We start from the raw sequence: 26,448 nt of genomic DNA on the forward strand, positions 1-26,448 counted from the left end.
CAGAGAACAATACATGTTTCACATTGTCCACAGCCCAAGATTTGCGCTCCTTGCACTATTGAAACCGATGTTTGGCATTGGCACGAGTGACCAAAGGTTTGGCTATAGCAGCCCGGCCGTGTATATTGACCCTGTGGAGCTCCCGACGGACAGTTCTGGTGGAAACAGGAGAGTTGAGGTGCACATTTAATTCTGCCGTGATTTGGGCAGCCGTGGTTTTATGTTTTTTGGATACAATCCGGGTTAGCACCCGAACATCCCTTTCAGACAGTTTCCTCTTGCGTCCACAGTTAATCCTGTTGGATGTGGTTTGTCCTTCTTGGTGGTATGCTGACATTACCCTGGATACCGTGGCTCTTGATACATCACAAAGACTTCCTGTCTTGGTCACAGATGCGCCAGCAAGACGTGCACCAACAATTTGTCCTCTTTTGAACTCTGGTATGTCACCCATAATGTTGTGTGCATTGCAATATTTTGAGCAAAACTGTGCTCTTACCCTGCTAATTGAACCTTCACACTCTGCTCTCACTGGTGCAATGTGCAATTAATGAAGATTTGCCACCAGACTGGTCCAATTTAGCCATGAAACCTCCCACACTAAAATGACAGGTGTTTCAGTTATTTTGTCCAACCCCTGTATATATGTAATGATAAGGCTATGAGTGCTATAAGTAGGGCTGGACGATATGGCTAAAATTTATATCACGATATAAATCCTAATTTCGGTCGAAACGATATAATTACGATATCGATATGAATAATACAAATGTCAGAAAAACTGCCAAGAACACCAACATTGAAAGGCTGTACCTGCGAACCTCTCACCCTTTACAACTACATAATATTTTAGAAATAATAATAATAAATTAGCTTTTACCTTTTACTTGTATTCAGCATTTGTATACAGAGAAAAACACGATTATCTCAAATAAACATAAGCTTTGACAATATATAATATAATATATTAACATATGTCTTAACCAGAGGTGGAAAGAGTACTAAAATATTGTACTCAAGTAAAAGTACTATTACTTTAATGTATTTTTACTTACGTACGAGTTACTAGTATAAAAATCTACTCAAGTAAAAAGTAAAAGGTAACTCATTTAAAATGTACTCAGAGTATAGTTCACTTCGTTACTTTATTAACTGCAGGGGGGGGGGGTCTCTTCTGTGTAATGCAAACATGACGAGTGGATATAAATCTCACAATAGTTGTTTTTAATTCAAATATAATAGAAGAAACATCTTGATACAGCATTTAAAACATTTAGGGATGTGTAATGTGTCATTTCCAATGCCATAAAACTTTTTCAAACTGTATAACCACTAGTGATGTGTCGTAGAATGATTTTAATCTATTGAACGGCTCTTTAAACTGAAATAAAGGAACCGACTCTTCTGGGAGTTTTGTATATATACGGCTCTTTAAAAGGAACCGAGACAAAAGATTCGACTCCCCGTCGCAGAATTCACTGCAGCAGTTTCCCAGACGCGATTTCTTAAGTGTTTATTATTTTACTCAGTAACGGATCTTCTTGTAGCGAATTACAATTCCTAATACAAAACATACTTAAGTAAAAGTAAAATTACAGGCTGTGAAATCTACTTTAAAAAATACAAGTACACAAAAAAAAATACTCAATTACAGTAACGCGGGTAAATGTAATTTCACCTCTGTAAATGTTACTTTCCACCTCTGGTCTTAACCAACTTTAATCCACAACATGGACTGATTATTATTTGTATGTAAACATTTTCGAACAAAAGTGCTTATAGTTGCTGCAGAATTTGCTATATCAGGTGTTGTGCTTGAAGACTACAGAAAAAAAGAGTCTAGTTTTTTTTTCTCCCTTATCAACTAGTTCGTCTGCTTCTTTTTTAACTGTGGATGCTCGTTCACTCACAGCTGTTGAACTCATTTAGCCGCTAATATCCACCGTGTTGTAGGTATTATAGTTAGGGATGTCCCGATCCGATCTCAAAGATCGAGATCGGGGCCAATCAAGGCATTTTTTAATTGATCGGAATCGGCTTTATTAAACCCGATCTTAATCCCGATCTTTTGTTTTACGTCAGCATGTCCGGTGTGTGGAAATAGTTTAAACTGGAAGGTAAAACAAGTCCAACAGTGAAGTGTAACGTCTGTAATGCAAGCGCTTCACGAGCCGGTAGTAGCAGAGCTGCGTTCATTACTGTAGAATTTTACTGTTTATATGGTATGTGAGTCAAGGATCACACCGGTTTACGAAACAACGTAGTGATGCACTCGTTTAATAAATAAATAAATACACGGTATATTCACATATTGTCGGGAGCAGAACACTTTATTAACTTTTGTTGCAGTACCGAATAGCCGACAGTTGAGTCAAGCACGCTGTTTCATGTTCTATGGAAGGCCTAAAGGGTCAAAACACACTCACTTCGTGTACAAACGTCCATCAAACCCTTGTCACAATACAAGCACTTTAAGAACTGGCTTTCCTTCATAACAAAAGAGCCTTTCCATTTCAGGTTTTACTGTAATGCTTTCAAGTAACTTATTTTCTTATATTCAAGTTAAGCTGCTACACAGATTTCTGTTCATTTTTTGTGCATCACTGCATTTTTTTTCTTCGAATGTAAAGTTTAAAGTAAAACTGTAATTATCTCACTCATTTTGATTGATTTTGTAAAAATACAAAAACATTAGGCCAATAGTTTGGATGCAGCATTTTTCCCTTCAGCACTGCAGAGCTATTTAGATGTTAAACATATACACTGGATTAATGTGAATAACTGTAATGTACTTGAAGGTGTGCACTGTGTGAACAGTATTATCCAGTTCTTATCTAGACAATATCTAGAAAATACAAGTATCAGTTTGAGACTCGGTATCGGATCGGGATCAAAATTAATAATCGGGATCGGTATCGGGAACAAAAAAACGTGATCGGGACATCCCTAATTATAGTGTAATCAGAGCGGTAACGCTGAGCACTGGCTTCGTGCTTGTGGCGTACGTCATCACGCACTGACGTATGCATATTGATCGAATTTGTTCAAAAATCATATCACCGTTATTGAAACATTTTCTATCGCGATATATATCGATATCGAATTATTGTCAAGCACTAGCTATAAGGTTTGCTTGACCCCACAAAATGTGATGGAATCAGTATGCATGAAACAATATACAGTGGTACCTTGTAACGTCTCTTAAACTCGAAATATTTGAAACTCGCCACACTTTGGGGAGAAATTTCTACTCTTAAACTCGTTGTGTCAGCCTTACATTTTTTTTTTTTTATTATTTAATTTTAAATTAACAATGAACAGCCACTTTGTTCAGTGCTCGACTTGAGCGGTTAGGTGAAACATCATTAAAGTGTAAATATGAGACGAATAACAATCAAATCTACTTTGTGTTTAGCTGTACAGTACTTTCCTCACTGTATCACTTATAAACTTGTGTTATACTGTAGATCAGGGTTCAGAGAAATTGTGAAAATCAGCTTTTCCAGTTCTAAAACGCCTATTGTAAAATAGTCAAGTCAACTTTATTTATATAGCGCTTTTTACAATAGACATTGTCTCAAAGCAACTTTACAAAATCCAGGACCAACAGATACAAAAACCCCTGTTGAGCAAGCCGAGGGCGACTGTGGCAAGGAAAAACTCCCTGAAAATTACAGGAAGAAACCTTGAGAGGAACCAGACTCAGCAGGACCCATCCTTCTTGGGTGGAGCATACTTTAAATAAATAGGATTTACACAAATCATACAAACACAGAATTAAATGAACTAAAAGTTATAACTGGCAATAAATAGATAAATAAATAATAATAATAGAGTTATTATTCGGTCTAATCTTTAATAAAGTCTGTAGTGAGTTCTTGTCATTCTTGGTGCAATTACTCCAGACCCGTCACATCCGGCAGGAGCAGCATCGTTGGCACTGCAGTCTTGACTTCAATCCTTAACCTCGGCAGGTAAACAGGTTTCCATCAGAATGCCCTTGGGGTAAAACAATAGAGAATGTAGTTAATAATGTACAATGCTAGTTTTACAGAGAGTTTTAGACTCCGGCAGCCCTAATTATTACAGCATGACTAAAAGGGAGAGCAAGCAGGTAACAAGGTCATGAAGGCTTTCACAGGACATCAGCGCCCACCTCCCCTACCCAAACCTGAGTGATCGGACAGGAGAGGCAGAACGACAGCAACCCAACATCCCTGATCACCACAAGTTTCTATGACCAAGAACCCCCAAGCTCTGTACCTTTGTCTATACTAATCAAAAGCCTGAGAAAATAAATATGTTTTCAGTCTAGACTTAAACATTAAGACTGTGTCCGAATCCCGAACAGAGGCAGGAAGATTATTCCAAAGTTGTGGAGCTTTGTAAGAAAATGCTCTTCCACCAGCCGTGATCTTTTTAATTCTAGGAACTATAAGTAACCCTGCATCTTGTGAGCGAAGTAGATGCCCTGGGTTGTAGTGATTAATAAGTTCACTCAGATACTGTGGAGCCAGACCATGTAGCGCTTTATAGGTTAGTAAAAGTATTTTGTAATCAATGCGGAATTTAACTGGCAGCCAGTGTAGAGATGATAGAACAGGACTAATATGATCAAATTTTTTAGTTCTAGTTAGCACTCAAGCTGCTGCATTTTGAACTAACTGGAGTTTGTTTATGGATCTACCAGAGCATCCAGTTTGAAGAGCATTACAATAATCTAACCGAGAAGTTATAAACGCATGGATCAGTTTTTCGGCATCATTAACAGATAGTATATTTCTTATTTTAGAAATATTACACAAATGATAGAAAGCAACTCTAGTAATATTATTAATGTGTGTATCAAAGGAGAGATCTGAATCTATTGTGACACCTAAGTTTTTTACATCAGAGCTAGGAGTAACAGAGAAAGGGTTTAGGTTTAGCACCAGGTTAGACAACTTGTCTCTTGCAGCTTTAGAGCCAACAAGTAAAACCTCTGTTTTATCTGAATTAAGTACGTTTTTCATGTCGTTTTTTTTATAGTAAAGCCTAACGTGGATTAATGTAATAAAAGAACGACACAGGAACACAACTTCTCTTAATTGTTATTGCTTATAAGTAGAGATGGGACGATCGATCGGCTATGAATCGGTATCGGCCGATTTTTTATCAAAATATGCTATCGGCGATCGGCGATATTTCCTAAATGTAGCCGATCCGATCGTGTGATATATAAAGACCATGTTAAGTTAACAGCTCAGTGGATTGATCCAGACTTTGAGCTACGACGCGCCAACCATCACATCACCATTCATCAACCATCGTACAGAAACCATCGTGAAAGCTCTTCATGACCTAAAATAACATCATTAACGTTGTGCATCATACATACGATGTAATTTTGCTGATTGTAATATTTACTTTAAAAAGATAATTCAACCCGGTCACATCTGAGTCGATTCTATCAGCACGTTATATAAACTCCTGGTTCACTTTGGTAAATCGTGAGCGGTTCTTACTTGTGATGTAGATGAGAACAGAAAACGTTACAGAGCCAATCAGAGGCAAAAGTTTATTCATTACCAAATTCGTTAGTTCAGGATCATCTGCTAAACTTTTAGGGTAATCAGAACTTTTAGCTCCACAGACGGAACGAGTCTGACTCGGTGACCGCTCTGTGGTAATAGCGGTTTAATTAAGCTTTTTAATTAAGCTTTTTAATGTAAGAAAGTCACACAAAATGTTCTGTAGTAGCTGGTGTTTATTTAAAACCACAGCATTTATTAATAACAGTAAAAACGGAGAGAGAAACTTACGCGTCACATTCGACTCCTGAATCAGAATCATTTAAAGCGACACTGAACAAAGCGTTTTTTTTTAAAGAAACACACACACGCTGTTGCTTTCGGTTTATTTTCACTGTGAGGCTCTTTTTAAGTTTTTTTCAGACTAAACTGGATAACATTAAACCTGTGTGTGTGTGTGTGGTCAGTTAGACTAATAAGATATGTCTCCTGTGGGTGAAAAAAATAATTGTTTGGTTACTTTATTATTTACTGCTGATTTTGCGCTAAAAATTGCATGTCACCGCAACCCCCCCCCCCCCCCGATCGAAATCGACTATCGTCCGATTGCCCTGAAAGGAGATCGGAGATCGCAATCGGTGCCAAAAACCCCGATCGTCCCATCTCTACTTATAAGTTCTCTCTACTAATGAAATTCCTCACTCAATGTTTCAAAGACATGCAAGTGAGGTAAATTGGAGACACTAAATTGTCCAGGACTGTGTTTTATATAACCTTGTGAACTGATGAACCTTGAACCTGAATGTAACCAAAGTGTAAAACATGACGTTAAAATCCTAATAAACAAACAAATACTCATTGTTTTAGTACAATACATTTTTGCAAAAACACAGAAATAAAATTGAAAAATGAGTCAAAATCAATATAAAAATACAATGAAGCCTACACTTTACCTTTACTTCTTTATTGTTTTTTTATGCTTCTTAATCGTGGATGCTTGCTCTTGGAATACCGTATTTCGTTCAGTTAAGGCACATTCACTTGAGAAGTGACAGTCAAATTATAAACAGTAATAGAAAACAAGTTTTCAACTGCTTTTACTTTTAATATTTTTATGTACATCCAATGCATGTATCTACTTTAAGCTTGCACACAATGTGTTTAAATTTTGTACTTACAAAAAATATTGACCAAAAAACATTTAGAATGTAAAGTATCTAAACATTCTATACAAATTATACAATGTTAAGATATTTGGGATATTTCTTGCAATATGTATCAATGATTGTGAGAACTTTAGCAAGCTGCTTCTTCATGGAAAACAGTAAACAGTCAGAAATACAGCCATCACTGTTTGTACGCAAAAGTCATCTCCCAAAATGAAAATGAGATGCACATCTAATATTTGCACTTATGCGTTTAGACTGAAGCTGTGATGATATCCATGTTACAGCAATACTGCTGTTAAACGAAGCCTACCGCAGCATTGAACTTATTGCCATCATTACCGCAGGTATTATTTGTTCATAAAATGGATAGTTTTGGCTTCAAGATCTGATTGACTAAGCCACGTGAATTAACAGTGGAGAAAAAAAACTTGAATCAATTTCTTTAGCTGTTTCAGACTGTTATTTACCTGTTATTTTGCAAGTTTACATTGTGCTGTTATCAACAAATGAATTACATTTCTGGAATAATGGTTTATTATGAATATTATTTTGAATTAATTCTTCTTTCACCATGGATGCTGGAGTAGAATAGGTCCCCAGCCCCCACTTGCTGTGCCTAAGAGGCATACCCTTGTTGGACTGGGTAGGGAAAAAAGGATGATGAATCTTCAGAACAAACATAGGTACCAAATCTAATCCCAAACCATGCATGATAGACCACTACCTTCTTTACGATTCTAACAAGTGGCCATGATTCGCAAACTTACTTTCCCTTGGCCAATCTCTCACCCTTTGTTATACAAAAGACGAATGTAAAAGATGCTAAGAAACTTTACTTGGGGCAAATTTTTTTTTGTGAACTGCTTGCAAAAAGTCTGAATGGATAACCTTTTGAGTATTAAAACATTTTCTAATATCAATTTGAAGGTCGATTTTGAAAGCCCACAACCAGAAACGACCCCAGATCCTGAAAGCAAAACTCCCCATCTCACTGCAAAACGGGTAAAACCAAGACGACCCAATTTAAAAACAAACAACAGTAAACAGGATCATTATTAGCCCCTTCGACCGACTCTGAATGGGCTCCATTACGAATCGCAAACTTCCGCATGTTTCCACAAAAAAAGAGGTTCTGAACTGTGAATGTTCATTTACAGCTGGCATCTAAGAATACTAGGGTTTTCAGCTTGAACTATGACGTCATTTGTGGGTGTGTCAAATTGTAGAGGTTCAGGTGCTTTCACATAAGAATAAATTGAATTGATTGAATTTTGACCCAGTTTGCTGATAACATTTTTCAAAGCACCTCCAATTAGGGCTGGGCGATATGGCTAAAAAACTCATATCTCCATATGCTTTTGAGAAGTGGTGATATACGATATGATATAATGTAAACTTAAAGTACAATGGCAGGCCACCGTCCGTATTTTACCTTATATTGTTTATCTTAAAAACACACAATATTGTAGTTCTGATAAATTCTGACTAATTATAGTGTTTATATTTTGTATTACTACAGGCTGTATTTGTATTAATATTGACATTTATATTAAACAAACCAGCAGAATCTCACATTTATACTGTCCGTTTTACTTCAAATTAATGAGCATCAAAAAAATCCAGAAAACGTTTAATATTTGATAATGCTTTGATAACATTGCAAAATGAAATCACACGGTAAACAGCAGCACCGCGAGCCAGATCAACCACACAGCAGTATAAAATCATACCAATCATTACCTTGGAGGCCATCTTGTATATTTCCAGAATATAAAAATCCATATTTAAACTGTGTTTATCCACCTAACTAATGAAAACCATCTTAGATCATTTAACCCAATTTATTCCCTTGGCTGTGCAGTTGAAAGCTGAAACTGGTAATTCGTTCATTTATCTGTCAATTATACAACAACCAATGAAGAGAGAGATTCTGCCCAAAATTTAAATTCGGAAGCTCTGATTGGTTTATACATCTGAATCTCTTGAACCAGAGTTGTTTTGCCCACAGAGTGAGCAAAACGAATGAATCTTTACCATAGATAAGAGCACAGTTTTCTGATTCGATTCCAATGAATAATTCGCCTAAAAAGAGTTGTTTCTGACTCGGTGATTCAGTTTCCATGCTCATACGCGAAGGAAAGTGTTACGCTTAGCGCTTTTGTGTTTTAAACGTTCTCAAATGGTAACCTGTGTATTCTATGCATACTCGATATATCGAATATGGTCATTTTCAACATTGTGTAAAAAGTATATTCGAATATATCGATATTTACGATATACCGCCCAGCCCTACCTCCAATGAGATGAACTTATTGATATGACACAGTAAAAGCGACCCAGGTAGTACGAACAATGCTTAATGCTAAAATTAAAGCTTAATTTGTCTTGATGTACTAAAACAATGACTGAGGAAGTTTAGCAGTACCAGAGCTCTTATAACCAGTAATAACTGATAATAATAAATTTTTTTAGTGTTCCTATTTTGTTCTCTTAGTGCATTAAGCCATTTATTTTGACTCTCCCAGAGAAGCTGATTCTCTTAGCTGCATAACACGAGTTTAAAAGTAAAAAAAAAAAAAAAAGGAAAACCACCACACACCATAATACAGCCAAAGATAGATGTATGTGAATACTTTCAGAGTAAATTTGATATTTATAATTGCACAATGTTCACCGTTAATGACGCATTCTTGGTTCCCAAACACTGGTGGGAACGTGGCCGGTTCTCCAAAAAGCACCAAGGTTCTAAGATGCCTGAACGGAACCTATTAAACCGAATTCTTTTGGCCCGCAGGCAAACCATAAACTCCAACAGTTAACCCAACAATAATCTGTCGACAAGAAACACAAAAAAAACATTCTTCATCGCATTCCATGACTTGGGACTAAATGTAGGCATCATAATATGGTTAACAAACACCCTCAAACAATAGCAAACAATACGGTCCCAAAGACTTCTCTAAAATCAAGAAAAAAGTACCATCAGTGGTTTAAAAACAATTGCAAACAAACAATACACAATTGCCAGCATGCTGAAATAATCTTTAAAACACCCCACTGCAGTTAACAAACAAAATGGACAAAGCTGGAAATACTTTGTCAACAGCATTACATCCAACACACCCCAAACCAAAATCTGGAACCTGCTATACAGATTAAAGGGCTAAAGGGTCAATCACTGGTCCACTTCACAAAGTGGAAAATAATATGGTTTAATAATAAACTAGCAGAAGCTTATTTAGAAAGCATCAGCCAGCAATAACTTTTCACCATAATTTCAAACCATATGGGCACAAGCAGAAAGAAATGATCAATTTTTACTCAAATGGTACCAAACCATACAACCACGTAGGGCTGGGCGATATGACAAAAAATTTGTATCACGGTATTTTAAATTTTTTTTTGTATGACTGGGACTTTTTATATTCTATTCACTTATGACAGTAAATTAAGCCACAGACATATAAAAAGTTTTAGGTTCATCATGTATGTAATGAAGATTTTGAGTATGACAACATATGATGGATGTGTGAAACAGTTGCAATAAAAAATTTTTTTATTGTTTATTTAATATTTAAGTATTGTACAATTACCCTTAGCTCTCCCTTTAACAAATAAAACAATGTTTGCAAACTCCACTATACAACTTGTCCACAGGTCTGTTGTAGAAAAGACATACCTGGAATTCAATGTATTAACAATTAATTATTGCTCTGAAAGCTTCCTTCTTGACTGTCTATAGAGAAATCTTGTCCTTTCATATGTGGATTGTTACTGCATTCGTAATTGTTTGCAACAGCTGTGGCTCACCAAACTGTACAGTATATAGTGTTTTAGCCTGTTCTAAACTGTCGACACCGTTCATTTCTTTGGCAGGTTCTTCCGGTGCATATTTGTTCTTCCTCTCTTCATCCTACATCCGTTTTTGTGTATTTTTTTCACCCTGTTGAGGAAGACTCTCTCATCTGTTAACACCATCATTCTAACGTTACCTGGCTAACTCGTGAGCTGTATCTAATCTGCACGACGCTCCATAGCACTTTTAGCGGCGAACAATAATATATGATTTTCTGCCTACTGAAGCCTACAGCTGTTGTATTAACTATGCTACTGTATGGCGGTATTTGAAAAATCCATACGGTATGAGGAATCAAAGACGGTATACCGAATGTACAGTCATACCGCCCAGCACTACAAACACGTAAAAGCTCAGTATAGCACTACAAAAAGAACTCAATACAGCAACAGGCCTGAATGATATACATTACCAATTTATAAAACAGCTGCTTTCAGTCTCCAATATTAGTACTTAAAATCAACCAGATATGGGCCTCTGGGAATGTACCCAATATGTGGAAAGTGGCTACTGTCGTCTCACTCACCAAACCTGGAAAAGACTACATAGATCTGTATAACTACAGACCTATATCACTGACTAGTTGCGAATGTAAAAACCATGGAGTGAACTATAAACATGCTCATGGCAATTAGCAAATGACTACATCCTCAGCAAAGCACAGAGTGGTTTCAGAAAGAACATAAGCACTATGGATAAAATAGTCAGGCTAGAGGTTTTCATCTGTACTGCCTTACAACATGCCATAGTCATTTTCTCAATCTTGAAAAGGCATTAGACATGACTTTAAGGTTAGGGCATAACGAGACCTACATCAAACCGGTTTTAGGTGGCACGTCCCAACATTCATATACACCTTCCTTCCAGATAAAGACAAGACAAGGTCAAAATAAACTAAACTTACCCTGACAGCCACAACTAAGTAATGGAAGTCCCACAAGAATGTGACAGACAGACAGACAATCACAAAAAGTCAAATTCTTAGGATTAACCCGGGTACCCAAACTCGTTAATTCCACATATCGAAGAAACAGAGAGCATGCCTACAAAGATTAAACATACTGGCTAGCACTAGATGGGGTGCAGAGTTTTCTCCCCTCATCCATCTGTTTAAAACCATACAGATACATCCATATTATACCATGAAAAAGATGCTGATGAAGAAAACTGACTGTGACATAAGAGTATGCTGTGTCCCACTGTATTCCTGGAAGCGGGCAAGTAAAGCCCCAAATGGCAAGTAAAGCCCCAAATGGCAAGTAAAGCCCCAAATACACAATTAATGGACCATAAATTCTTCCCAATGACCAGTATATCCCTGATCTTCCCACTTAAAGAACGTATGGCAATCAGAATGGGATGTCCAGACCAGTACCAAACTACACAAAATATGCCCCATCATACACACCAAACCAGAACATGAATAAAAAAGGGAGTAGACCAACTAGTTCTTTCCAGAAGCCATATCAGCCACACAAGACTAATGCATCTGCACTTAATGATCCCCCCCCCCCCCCCCCCATGTGAGACATGCCACACATCTCTGTCCATCAAACATGACATGGCACGTGACATGCTTCAAATACCGAAATCCATGAAAGCAACCATTAAACAAGAAAAATCCCCACAAAGTGCTTAGGTTACTCATAGACACAGAACTGAAACCACATATCTATAATCTCAAGTTAGCTTAAAAAACTCTATCAAAATATATCAGGACCAAAAGAATAATGTGTACTGTCATGATTAACCTTAGTGACTAACCATGTGATTAACCATGGTGTTAAAAACCCAAACAGATGAATAGTTGTTGGTGTTTTTCAAAGCAGTAAGAAACTATATAGAGGCTGTGCATTATTAAGATTAGATTGTGGGTAAAGTGTGGATTTATTTCTGTTTTGCACCTTCTTCCCCATGATATAAAGCACAGCCTCTTGGCTTATTACCCTGCTGTCAGAAAATATATTACCATATGTGCTATGAGCACTCCTGAGAAGTGTGTTTGCAGTGCAGCTGTCAACATTCCACTCTGTTTAGATCCTCACTTGACACAGTAAACATGTTGGTTTATTTGGCAAGATACATAAAGATAGAAAATTAAGCCAGCAGAATTTGTATTGTATTGTATTTTGGCAATAATACAGCATGTTTAAAGATTGGTTAAGAGGTTACAAATATAAAACCAAGAACACTATGTTTGCATTGGATCTTCATAAGGGGCTGCTTCTCTGCAAGTGGTACTGGGGCATCACAAGCAATTAAAGGAAAATAATTTATCAAGACAGGAGAATTTAATTTGGTCGCATAAGAGCCATTTTTACAGAGCATAGGTGATCAAAATAAGTATGTTTCCAAAAAACAAGCTGTTTGCTCTTCCAAGCCTGATTTTTAAGGTTTTGTAGGTCAATCAGAAGTACTGTTGTAACTCTGTGGAAGTGAAGACAGTTTGTCAAAAAGGAATTTGCCAAAATTAAACCACTATGCTTTTTAACAGGCTTATTGTTTTTATTAAGGAACTCTCAAAGCTTTAGGTGCCATTAATTGTTTGGCAACATGGTTCTGATATTTCTAATTTGATTTGGGTTGTCGTACTACTTTTGTTTTAAGAGAACAAAGTTTAAATTGTGAGTAAACTCTTCTAGAACTGTCTTGCTTATTAAGTGTTTTGAAGGAGCCCAACTTACTCTGTATGATAATATTGATTTAGGCTTCACTTTTATTTAAATTCTTTTTTTTAGTATAATACAGGTCATTTCCAAAATTGCTAAATATTTTTTTTGTTTCTTTAGATGTCAATATAGGAGACATGTGGAATTGTTTAATTTAGTAACCTGGCTGAATGCAGTGTAGAACAATGAGTTATGCAGTTATGTTTTAGAAACACTTTTATGCTTGATTTCGTTGTTTTAGCAAAACGTATTATTTGTTTCTTTAAAAAGCACAGAGCTGAAAGCTGGATCTTTAGCATTAGACTGGAAAATAAATTCAGACCTGGACTTTTTTTTAGACCAGTCCACTGCAATCACAGCAACTCCAAAATGAAAAAACACAAAGTCTGATCTAAAGCCATTCGTTTTTAGAAATAGTTTAGGTAACTTTTGTATTTAACATCTAATGAGTGTTTATTACGATATTTGTTATTTGTAAGTAGTGCATTAAGTGGGAAATAGGCATCATTTGAGATGGGATTGATAGTCTTTACTTAAGACAGACCTAATGAACTGGCTAACATACCTTTTCACTTGCATGCTGTTCATCCGACCGTTAAAGTTGTGCTCTTTCATGCATTTCTCTGCATCTTGTAGTATCTTCTTTTTTTATTACACATTTTTTCAGTCATTTTTTTGCACATTTGTGATGCTCTCCCCATTTTCCACTCAGTACTAAACCTTTTTATCCCTACTGTTTTTCATGGGGGATTTTTTCACTGAGGATACTGTGGGCCAAGTGGTAGAGAGCTGTGGTCATTATCCACTGACTGTAGTCCATAATTGGACAAGCTGTGACTCCTTTTAGGTTGTTGGGTGGCCAAGACTCAGGTACCAGAAGACACAAAGACGGTTAAAAGAGTTAATGAGACTCACACTGCACATATTTTTAACACTGGTGATGAATGGTTCGCCACAGTACATCCTTTTGCGCATGACTGGTCTGACGAATCCGTTTTTCTCCAAGCTCATGAGGATAGTCGGGCACATGTACATCACACAACTGAATTAATGGAACTAGGATGCGCTGTATAGAGGTCCATCTTGCAATATTTATGTCTCAGCTAAATCTTTTTTGACAACATACATGAATGGGTTTTACTCATCATTTAGCTAGTTAGTTTTTATTAGTAAGGATAATGGTGATGCTCGAGAACTTACACCCAGAAACGCAAAATTTGTATTCTAACCTGTACTAAACTGATTTTTGTTTTTAGGTTGATTCTTTAAATAGAGTAAGTGTATTTTCAGTTTAGATTGCGTTTACTGCCCTAATTAATTGGGTACATACGCTTTACATCATGATGCTCTTGTGTAAGTGACAGGGTTAGTGAGTAGCAGAGAAATAATCAAAACATTTATATAGCTAAACCTATAGTAAAAGCTACTGTTCATTTAACAGACTCATTAAATGCTGCTATGTTCTAAACTGATAACATAACAAAATGGTTTTCTACATTGCTTATTGAGCAGTCTAGTTATTAGTCTAGGTATAACATCTTTTTTTAAAAATATTTTAACTGTAAAACTTTTCAAATACAGACATTTTAATTTTTATTAACTGTAAAATGTCATTTTTATATCATGAAATGTGTAAGTGCCTGCACAATTTTAAAGATGATAGAAAAAAATTGACTGCTACAGATGGTGCTGTCTATTTTAAATCAGTTTAATTTCCCCCATATTCTTTTATTGCATTCATTCATGTTGAGTGTTACAGATTTTACAAGTCCACAAGTTTAGCAAAAACAACTTTAATAAAAAAATGTATTAAATGCAAATCATGTATAATTCAAGTCTAAACTACAGATGCAAACTTTGCCAATTTCTTTTAAACGTTACCTGTCTACTGAGGGTTTATAATTTTCAATGTATAAAAAAGCGCTACGCACACCACCGAGTTTATTTCAACAAGTTTTCAACTTGTTTATATGAACACATAGTGAACATGGCATTAATGTACAACAGTAACATGAATGTAAACACCATGAGCAAGACCTGTTTAGCATTCAAAATATAGATTTCATACAGTATGAAGAGAATAGGTTATTACAAGGGCTAACTAGACATGCAATTCAAAATTAATTCCTGACAACTATAGTGTAGTTATTATAAGGTTATAAGCAGAGTTCTACCTTTATACGGGAGCATGCTGTAAAATATCCACATCATTTTTGTAAATAAATAATGTTACACCCAGATCGACACATGCATTCATCCACACTTTATCATGTAGTAAGATGCAGAACAGCTTTCATTTGTAATTTTAATTTGTAATGGCTCCCATCATTCATTATTTAAGTAAGTCTCTGAGTTTGTACACATACCTGGCGCATGTGCAAGGACATCAGTAAACATCATTAAAAGATGTCTTATTTTAAAATACTAAGTGTTGATAATAATATAGTATGTTATCTTAATAACATGCACCTAAGGAACTGCTGAATTTGCCCTTGTGTTTAATTCACACAATAAGATTAGTCACAAGAAATCAGATTCAAATTACTGGGTTTACATGCACTTCTGTAACCGGTTAATTGGAAAACCTGAGTTCACATGAATAAGTCGGTCAGTAATTTGATTTCTCATTATTAGGGCCTGTAGTAAAACTGTTTACCAGATTCAAATGTACTTTACATTTTTACATTTTTGGCATTTAGCAGACGCTTTGTCCAAAGCGACTTACATATACAGTCGAAGCAACTGAGGGTTGTTAAGGGCCTTGCTCAAGGGCCCAACAGTGGCAACCTGGCAGTAGTGGGGCTTGAACCAGCAACCTTTGGATTACTAGCCCAATACCTTAACCACTAGGCCACAACTGTCCTTTACTATATTGTTCACTTAATTATTTTAATTATTAAAAACTGTTCATATGCATGTAATACTGTTTAACTGGTATTATGTGCCTAGTTATTAATATTTGACATTAGTGGCTAATGATTAAGCCACAGACAACTAGCTGGGAATATTTTATCGATACTAGTGGGAGTTTTTCCACATATGCACAGTTACAGAAAACCAGAATTTGACATGTTTGTTAAAACTCAACTCTTGCAGAGAAGTTATTTAAAGATTACAGATTACCATCATTAAATCTGTATGTATCCATGTAAGCCATAGTTAATACAGAAGTGCTGTATTTGTATTAGATTGTTTACATTACATTGTATTTGATTAAGGTAATTGGTGCTTTTTCTGTTCCTAAATCTAAACCTGTATGATGAGTAACACATTTGTATAAGTGTTTACTTTTTATTTTCCCTATAGATTTAATTATATTACTCATACTTGTGTAATTCTAATGTTTTTGGCTACTCTACAACTACTAATTTAATAGGAAATATACAAAAACCAAATACTTAAATGAGTACATACACCGACTAGGCATAACATTATGACCACTGACAGGTGAAGTGAATAACACTTACTATCTCATCACGGCACCTGTTAGAGGTGGGATATATTGGGCAGCAAGTGAACATTTTATCCTCAAAGTTAATGTGTTAGAAGCAGAAAAAATGGTCAAGCGTAAGGATTTGACAAGGGCCAAATTGTGATGGCTAGACGACTGGGTCAGAGCATCTCCAAAACTGCAGCTCTTGTGGGGTGTTCCCGGTCTGCAGTGGTCAGTATCTATCAAAAGTGGTCCAAGGAAGGAACAGTGGTAAACCGGCGACAGGGTCATGGGCAGCCAAGGCTCATTGATGCATGTGGGGAGCGAAGGCTGGCTCGTGTGGTTCAATCCAACAGATGAGCTACTGTAGCTCAAACTGCTAAAGAAGTTAATGCTGGTTTTGATAGAAAGGTGTCAGAATACACAGTGCATTGCAGTTTGTTGCATATGGGGCTGCATACCCGCAGACTAGTCAGGGTGCCCATGCTGACCCCTGTCCACCACCAAAAGTGCCAACAATGGGCACATGAGCATCGGAACTGGACCACGAAGCAATGGAAGAAGGTGGCCTGATCTGATGAATCATGTTTTCTTTCACATCACGTGGATGGCTGGGTGCGTGTGCGTCATTTAGCTGGGGAACACATGGCACCAGGATGCACTATGGGAAGAAGGCAAGCTGGCGGAGGCAGTGTGATGCTTTGGACAATGTTCTGCTCGGACACCTTGGGTCCTGCCATTCATGTGGATGTTACTTTGACACATACCACCTACCTAAGCATTGTTGCAGACCATGTACACCCTTTCATGGAAACGGTATTCCCTGATGGCTGTGGCCTCTTTCAGCAGGATAATGCGCCCTGCCACAAAGCAAAAATGGTTCAGGAGTGGTTTGAGGAGCACAACAATGAGTTTGAGGTGTTGACTTGGCCTCCAAATTCCCCAGATCTCAATCCAATCGAGCATCTGTGGGATGTGCTGGACAAACAAGTCTGATCCATGGAGGCCCCACCTTGCAACTTACAGGAGTTAAAGGATCTGCTGCTAACATCTTGGTGCCAGATACCACAGCACACCTTCAGAGGTCTAGTGGAGTCCGTGCCTCGACGGGTCAGGGCTGTTTTGAGGACCAACACAATTTTAGGAAGGTGGTCATAATGTTATGCCTAATCAGTGTAGATCCCTATTGCTGACAGAAGGTAAAAATGCCCTATGATCCCTACAACTGTGTGATAGTCTTGTCTAAATTAATACAAACTTATATTAACACAATTTCTACACATTTCTCCCATAGGTGCAGGGGAGTCGGGAAAGAGCACCATTGTGAAGCAGATGCGTATTTTGCATGTGAACGGATTTAATGCTGAGTAAGTACTAATTTAATTATACATTTTGCTGTTGTGAATGCCTGAAAAGGATGTTCAGTAAGTTGCTTATTGTAATAATTACACCACTCAAATATATGAACAATGATCTCAGTACCTTAAAATCTGAACATTCAGAACATGTCTTAACATATGTAAAACTTTAAACATATAGAAAATTATCTGATGATTATCTCTATGAAAAATGGTAAATGTATGGTAAATGTTTTATATTATATAACCAGCAGTCAGTGGTTAACCATTAAAATTTTTGTACGTCTGTGTGTGTATAGAAAGCCGTCCAGAAGAGTATAAGCCGTTATAGCTGTATATGGTTGGGAACTCCATATTATTGTCTATAGATGTGGAATAGGAAGTAAAGCTCCTGTTGTGTAATTTGTTGTTGTCAACTGTTTGTAAAAGAAGACTGCATATTTTATTCATATTGTGTGTGTGTGTGTTTGTGTATCTATGTGTACACTCACGCAGCGACAATTTGCCCTGGCATGCTGGATTTCAGCTTCTGGGCCAAATCCTGACTGATGGCAACTCATTCTAATCAGTGCTTATTTCTGTGTTTTTGTTTGTCCACCCACTTTTCGAGTATTGACCACAGGTTCTCAATGGGATTGAGATCTGGGGAGTTTCCTTGGCCATTGACCCAAAATTAAATTGGTTTGTTCATCAAGCCACTTTTTCTCCATCATGCTAGAAAAAAGCATTGTTCATCACCAAATTGTTCCTGGATCGTTGTCAGAAGTCGCTCTTGGAGGATGTTTTGATACCATTCTTTATTTATGGCAAAATTGTAAGTGAGCCCACTCCTTTGGATGTAAAGCAACCCCATGCATAAATGGACTCAACTGTTGGCATGACACAGGACTCATGGTAGCGCTCACCCATTATTTTCAGGACAATCAGTTTTCCAGCTGTCTCCAATGGTGTAAAGGGGGCTTCATCAGAGAAAATAACTTGACTCCAGTCCTCTGCAGTCCAATCTCTGTACTTCCTGCAGAATGTCAGTCTTTCCTCTATGTTTTTCTTGGAAAGAAGGAGTTTCTTTGCTGCCCTTTTTGACACCAGCCCATCCTCCAAAAGCCTTTGTCTTACTGAGCATGTAGATGCACTCACACCTGCCTGCTTACATTCCTGAGCAATCTCTGCACTGGTGGTGACCCCATCCTGTAACCGAGTCCTCCTTAGGAGACAATCCTGGTACTTGCTCGGCTTTCTTGGGTGCTCTGAAGCCTTCTTCACAGCAGTTGAACTTCACTCCTTGATATTCTTGATAATATGATTAATGGGTGATTTAGATGCAATCTAACAAACAGCAAAGTCATTGCCTGTAAAGCCCCTTTGATGCAAAGCAATGAGGACTGCATGCGTTTCCTGGGAGGTAACCATGGTTCACAGAAGAAGACAATGATTTCAAGCACCACCTTTTTTTTAAAGCAACCCATGTTCTTTTCTAATTTAGTCAGCACTTTCTTCTGGGCTAATGTTATGATCACTGAATTGATGTTAGCAGGTCATTTTGTGGCAGGGCTAAAATGCACTTCTTTTACAGAAGTGTCTAATGGTAATTGTTTAGATTGTCAGTAGGTTCATATTTGGACCCAGATATTCCATTCCCAGAGCCGTCTTTTGCTTGATAAGACACTGCAGCACATAATGCGTGCTGTTCTAGTTGGTTGGCATGCCTTGCTGGTGTCTTTTAAAAAGCTGGTTGAGCTGAACATGCATGTCTATCAGACAGGAAAAGGCTTATGCAGAACGTTTAAAATGGCCAACTATTTATGCCCGGCTAGCAACGCATTGGCAATACTGTTCTGAGCAAAAAGTATGTGGTAATGGATTGTAATCTGATAAAACGAGAAAATCCTGGATTATTCACAACTGAAAAACGAATGGTATCGGGTGCTGTTGTATTGGAGCAATGACTGCATAAGCACATTATCTTACCAATGCCCATTTATACTATTGGTATCGGTACATCCTTATTTTATGATGTAGCTCTGTGACAGAGAAATTCACGCTTGGAGCATATTCCAAACAAATAGGCCATGGAAAGTAAAAAAGAACAACTCTGGTTATGCTTTGTATCTCCTGACCGCCAGGGCAGTGCCTAGTAGTGGATAATCCCGCACGTGCGCGCTTCAGACCGAGATATTTTATGCCATATTAGTCACACGTGACCCCTGCAGTGATGTCACTTACTGTATAATACACCTGTGACTCACGCAGTCTTCCTCTTTTTTCGTCTCGCCTTCAAGACCGTAGCTCAGCCCGGTGACACTTAGAGTCGGAGCTACGAATTTTATTCGTCCTCTACGGGCTGTGAGTAATCCAGCGGGATCTGGCAACCTAAATCCATGCTTATGTACTATAGGAGTTAGTTTGCTCTAACCTAGAGTAACATTCGTTTTTGTGTGGAACGCACTGCTCAAAAAGTTACAACTCCGAGCACTAGCAGCGCATTTCTCTTCACCTAGAGTTTATACTCGGTGTTAAGTGAAGCCAACACTCATTCGCTGTATCGAGTAGATTACTTGTAATAACTTAGCTCTAGCAGCGCGACGCTTTCATCTAGAGTTCTGTACTCGGTGTTAAGTGACATTGCTTCTCCATTCGAAAGCGAAAAGATTGCTTTTACATTAGCAACACAGCCTTGTCATATAGAGTTTTCATACTCGGTGATAACTGGAAAGATTACCTGGCGTTCAGTGTTTCACCTAGAGTTTCATACTCGGTGATAACTGGAAGGATTACCTGGCGTTCAGTGTTTCACCTAGAGTTTCACACTCGTTGATAACTGGAAAGATTACCTGGCGTACAGTGTTTTCACCTAGAGTTTCACACTCTGTGTTTTGTGAGCTGACCGCTCGTGATATTATAAAAATAGCATTGCTCAGCGTGTGTACCGTGGTCACGCCGTTTTCACCTCGAGTTTGTACTCGGTGCAGTTTTTGTACTCCTTTTTAGTACTACTCAGTACTAGGAGTGAAACAGCTATATCAACAACGCAGAACCGTCGTGTGTTGAACGGTTGTAACCAGTGCCTTGCTGCCTTGGAGACTTACAACGGGCATGAGTTATGCCCTTCATGTCTTGGGTTGGATCACGTTCGTGAAGCCTTGGTGAACCCGTGTATTGATTGTGCGATTATTGCATTAGACCGCCGCCGAGAAAGGCTAGCGGGGCTAGAGATTGAGTGCGAGGCTGCGTTACCAGCGCTTCAGCGCGGCACGAGCAACACTGCAAAGCGGCCCTCGGAGGGACCAGGGCCTATGCAGAGCAAAAAGAGACGGTCCATGGCGCTGTCGGAACGCATGGGCTCGTTCTCCGATGAGTTGTCACAGTTGAAGTCGTTATTTATGCTTAGTGACAAACTAGATGCTTATAGTATCCCGGAGCAAAGCATACCAACCAAGCAGATGATGCACTTTCTATAGCAGCATCAAATGCCGGATTCTTCAGGTCTTTTTCTACAGCCGGGTGGTTCCCCGCCGACTGCTTCAGCACGGTCGGGGTCTCTCTCTGCTTTGCACTCGTGGAACTCCGAAGCCAGTGCTCCGACAGCCACCCATGCGCACTCTGCTTAAGTGCACTGCGCCTTAAAGTTGGCCTTGGCCAAACTAGGACTTGATGCCCCAACTCCAGTAAGTTCTTTATGCTGGCTGTCCCACCCGATAACTTCTCTATTCCTGCCGGAGAAGACCTTACTGCTGAATTCACAGCTGGGTTCCACACGTGTAACCAGCGTTCGTGGGCAAGTGCAGCAGAGCTGGCACTAGCATCCATGGTGGATGCTGCTTCCATGGGACTGAGCCAGATGCCAACGGTTGTCCCAACACCCAGACCCACGTTGTCCCAGTGCTGAGTGTAGACACACTGATGGGTCATTATATAAGGCACATGACACTGCCACTAGGATGGCGAAAGTAGTCGACTCTCTCTCTCTTCTACTCTGGCCTTGCAGTCTTCTCTACAAGGTACTGATAGTAGTGGACCTGTGGGTGAGCTCTTAAATACAGCCCTACAGTCAGTTGGCTACTTGGCCCGGAGCCATGGGAGGCTGAGAGGGACACCGATTCATGGGCACCGTCAAGTGTGGTTGGCCCAATCATCGCTTTCTGAGGCCTGTAGAGCATCACTCTACAGCAACACACTCTCTGCCCCTGGTGCCAGGGTGTGTTTTTGGCCTTCTAATCAAAGAAACCCTTGAACGCTGCTCAGCTTTTTTGGAGGCCTCCAGAACTGAAGCTTCTCGAGGTTGTCACCGCTTTTGTCGCTCAGAAGTATCAATCTGCCCTTCACCACGCACGTACTTGCGGGGCTCAGAGCCACAGTCAAGACCTATGGCATAGAATGTGCCATGCCAGATAATATCATCTGTTTGTGGGACTAGGTCAATGCCGCGCCACCCCTATCCTTAGGAGAGCGCCGCCCATAACTGTTGCTGATTAGCTTCAGCCGGTGGAGGAACCGCTGAAGACCCAGTGCAGTGAAGTGACATGTTGGGAAAGTATGGCTACAGATCAGTGGGTTCTCAAAGCCATGTCATCAGGTCACAGACTGTAGTCCGCCATCGGCCATCCCATCAGTTCCTTGCCAAGGGTAACTTCAATGACAAACAAGTTCATGCTTCCACTCTCTCTCAGGAAGTTTGTTCCCTCCTGAGGAGAGGAGCAATAGAGGTGGCGGATCCTCATGTTCAACCAGAGGGCTTCTATTTTTCATTTTGTTGTTCCAGAAAGGATGGAGGCTTCCGGCCAATTCTGGATTTCCGTCGGTTGAATTCTTACCCGAAGGCTCTTCCCTTCAAATGCTCCAGCAGGCAGCTCTGGCACCCCTCATGGATTAAAAATCCTTCCTTATCTAGACGACTGGCTTGTGTGTGCCCCCCTCAAGAGCACGGGCACTTGTGGACACACAGTGGCCGCTGATTTGCATCCAAGCGCTTGGCTTAGCAATAAACTGGGAGTAGAGCATCCTCCTCCCTGTCCAGAAGATCCAGTTTATTTGCAGACTGCTAGACTCCTTGTCTATGGCAGCCTCACTTCCCGGGACCCGCACACGAACAATCCTGTCTCGTGTGTGCCGCCCAAAACTCAGCATGGGAGTTCTGTTCTTAAGGCTACTGCATCTCCAGGGCCTCCTTACGGCGGCTGCACAGGTTTGTTACGTTGGGGGTTACATTGTGAACTGGTGCACGGAACAGTTGGTTGATCTTCCTTCCTGTTCTGTGGAAACAATACTTTCCTTCTTACAAGTGTTGCTGGACTCTTGGAGGTCTTCACCCACTCTGAGGTTCTACGTGGCTGCTCTATCGAGCCAACTGACCTTGAATAACAGTTCATCTCTGGGCTCACACAAGCTTGTTGTGGCCTTCTTAAAAGGTGCGAGGAGGCTTAGACCCCCCCGTGTGATTTGTCTGCCACCATGGGACCTCCCCTTGGTGCTGGAACATGTTTGCAGTGCTCAGTTGAGCCTCTAGACCAGGTTGGTATCAAGTGGTTGTCCCTTAAATCAGCATTTTTGCTGGCTATTGTTATGGCGAAGCATGTTTGCGAGTTGCATGCGCTTTCGGTTAGCCCAGAGTGTCTCAGGTGGGGCCTGGATGGGGCATCCGTTACCTCGAGACAAAACCCAGCTCTTCTTCCGAAAGTTCTCGGGACAGAATTTATTAAACAGTCTATTAGTCTGGTGGTATATAATGATCAGTCTGACCCCAGGCATCAGCTCTTGGGCCCTGTCAGAGTGTTGAGATGCTATGTATCTGCTATTGCATCTGTGCAAAAGGCAGATCAGCTCTTGTTTGTTTCTCGGACGCTAAGCGTGGTCATCGCTTTTCTAAGTAGCGAGTCTCTCGCTGGCTGACGGTGGTCATTGGAATGGCCTACACGGCATCCAACCGTTCTTTACCCGCATTGTCATCTGGTCACTCTGTCAGAAGAGTTTCCACATCTTGGACCGCCTTAAGAGGGGTCCCCTTTGCGGAGGTTTGTGTGTTTATCTTTGCCATGTACGTTTTTCACGCTTTTACAACGTGAATGTTGCAGCCTGGTCTAGCTTGGCACCGGCTGTCCTGTCCCTTACCACGAGTGGAAGTTGAAGCACTTCTCGTGACGGCGTGGGCATAAATCATCCACTACTAGGCACCGCCCTGGCGGCCAGGAGATACAAAACATAACGCTAGTTACGAATGTAACTGTGGTTATGTGAGTAGTGGATGACCGCCAGGGTTCCTGGTCACTCGGAGTGTGCGAGACGTTCCAGGTTCCTGAGGAAGACTGCGTGAGTCACAGATGTATTATACAGTAAGTGACATCACTGCAGGGGTCATGTGTGACTAATTTGGTATAAAATATCTCGGTCTGAAGTGCACACGCGCAGGATTATCCACTACTAGGCACCGCCCTGGCGGTCATCCACTACTCGCATAACCACAGTTACATTTGTAACTAGCGTTAAAAATCCACATCTGCCATTCTAAAACTTACCTACAGTTTTAAGAAAAAGTGAACTTATTTGGAATGTTTTTTAGTTCTGGGTCAATTACTTGGATGTCATCCGATCTAAACACAAACTATCAACTATTATAACAGTCCAGGCTGGAAGACCCAATTTTCCCAATCTACTCTTATCCAAGCACCCAATCGCATTGCCATTTTTCTACTGCTGCTGACCTCTACTCCTGACTGAGGAGGGCCGTGACTATCACACACCCCCTCTGTCATGTGTGCAGTAGCCAACCACTTCTTTTTCAGACCAATATTACATTTATTAATGATAATTTTTATACCTGTTATATACAGGGGTTGGACAAAATAACTGAAACACCTGTCATTTTAGTGTGGGAGGTTTCATGGCTAAATTGGACCAGTCTGGTGGCCAATCTTCATTAATTGCACATTGCACCAGTAAGAGCAGAGTGTGAAGGTTCAATTAGCAGGGTAAGAGCACAGTTTTGCTCAAAATATTGCAATGCACACAACATTATGGGTGACATACCAGAGTTCAAAAGAGGACAAATTGTTGGTGCACGTCTTGCTGGCGCATCTGTGACCAAGACAGCAAGTCTTTGTGATGTATCAAGAGCCACGGTATCCAGGGTAATGTCAGCATACCACCAAGAAGGACAAACCACATCCAACAGGATTAACTGTGGACGCAAGAGGAAGCTGTCTGAAAGGGATGTTCGGGTGCTAACCCGGATTGTATCCAAAAAACATAAAACCACGGCTGCCCAAATCACGGCAGAATTAAATGTGCACCTCAACTCTCCTGTTTCCACCAGAACTGTCCGTCGGGAGCTCCACAGGGTCAATATACACGGCCGGGCTGCTATAGCCAAACCTTTGGTCACTCGTGCCAATGCCAAACGTCGGTTTCAATGGTGCAAGGAGCGCAAATCTTGGGCTGTGGACAATGTGAAACATGTATTGTTCTCTGATGAGTCCACCTTTACTGTTTTCCCCACATCCGGGAGAGTTACGGTGTGGAGAAGCCCCAAAGAAGCGTACCACCCAGACTGTTGCATGCCCAGAGTGAAGCATGGGGGTGGATCAGTGATGGTTTGGGCTGCCATATCATGGCATTCCCTTGGCCCAATACTTGTGCTAGATGGGCGCGTCACTGCCAAGGACTACCGAACCATTCTGGAGGACCATGTGCATCCAATGGTTCAAACATTGTATCCTGAAGGCGGTGCCGTGTATCAGGATGACAATGCACAAATACACACAGCAAGACTGGTGAAAGATTGGTTTGATGAACATGAAAGTGAAGTTGAACATCTCCCATGGCCTGCACAGTCACCAGATCTAAATATTATTGAGCCACTTTGGGGTGTTTTGGAGAAGCGAGTCAGGAAACGTTTTCCTCCACCAGCATCACGTAGTGACCTGGCCACTATCCTGCAAGAAGAATGGCTTAAAATCCCTCTGACCACTGTGCAGGACTTGTATATGTCATTTCCAAGACGAATTGACGCTGTATTGGCCGCAAAAGGAGGCCCTACACCATACTAATAAATTATTGTGGTCTAAAACCAGGTGTTTCAGTTTCATTGTCCAACCCCTGTATGTACAAAGACTGTGTTTTAAACCTAGATCCACCCAATCAGATACAAATTAAATAATTTCTTATATCTCAGAATATCTACCCCCACACACACACAAACCAAATTTAGCTTTGATTTTATGTACAATCGTTAAATATTTAACAGATATACAGTACACTTACATGTTAGTAAGCCTGTGTGACAGGAAATTAATTCAAATAATTTTGAAGAACAAACAATTGTAATTAGCGTACACTTATTTATAGGGCCCTAAACCCAAATGCGGGAGCTGCTGAATGTTGGTTACAGGTTTAACTACATTGGTGTGGAAAAGACCATAGTCAGAGTTGTTTTTTTTATTATCTTAAAAACAATATGTTTA

The 26,448-nt window shown here is 39.7% G+C and overlaps 1 protein-coding gene across 1 annotated transcript in view; it reads left to right on the plus strand.

Moving 5' to 3' along the window:
- The window catches only part of LOC134318328 (guanine nucleotide-binding protein G(s) subunit alpha), a 100,748-nt gene that overhangs the window by 30,829 nt on the left and 43,471 nt on the right, over nucleotides 1-26,448 (plus strand). Inside the window, exon 2 of the mRNA XM_062999190.1 lies at nucleotides 17,932-18,004. Within this exon, the coding sequence (XP_062855260.1) occupies nucleotides 17,932-18,004 (73 nt within the window). The remainder of the gene's footprint in view (nucleotides 1-17,931; nucleotides 18,005-26,448) is intronic.

The sequence above is a fragment of the Trichomycterus rosablanca genome, chromosome 7, assembly GCF_030014385.1.
Source record: "Trichomycterus rosablanca isolate fTriRos1 chromosome 7, fTriRos1.hap1, whole genome shotgun sequence".
Taxonomy (NCBI): Eukaryota; Metazoa; Chordata; class Actinopteri; order Siluriformes; family Trichomycteridae; genus Trichomycterus; species Trichomycterus rosablanca.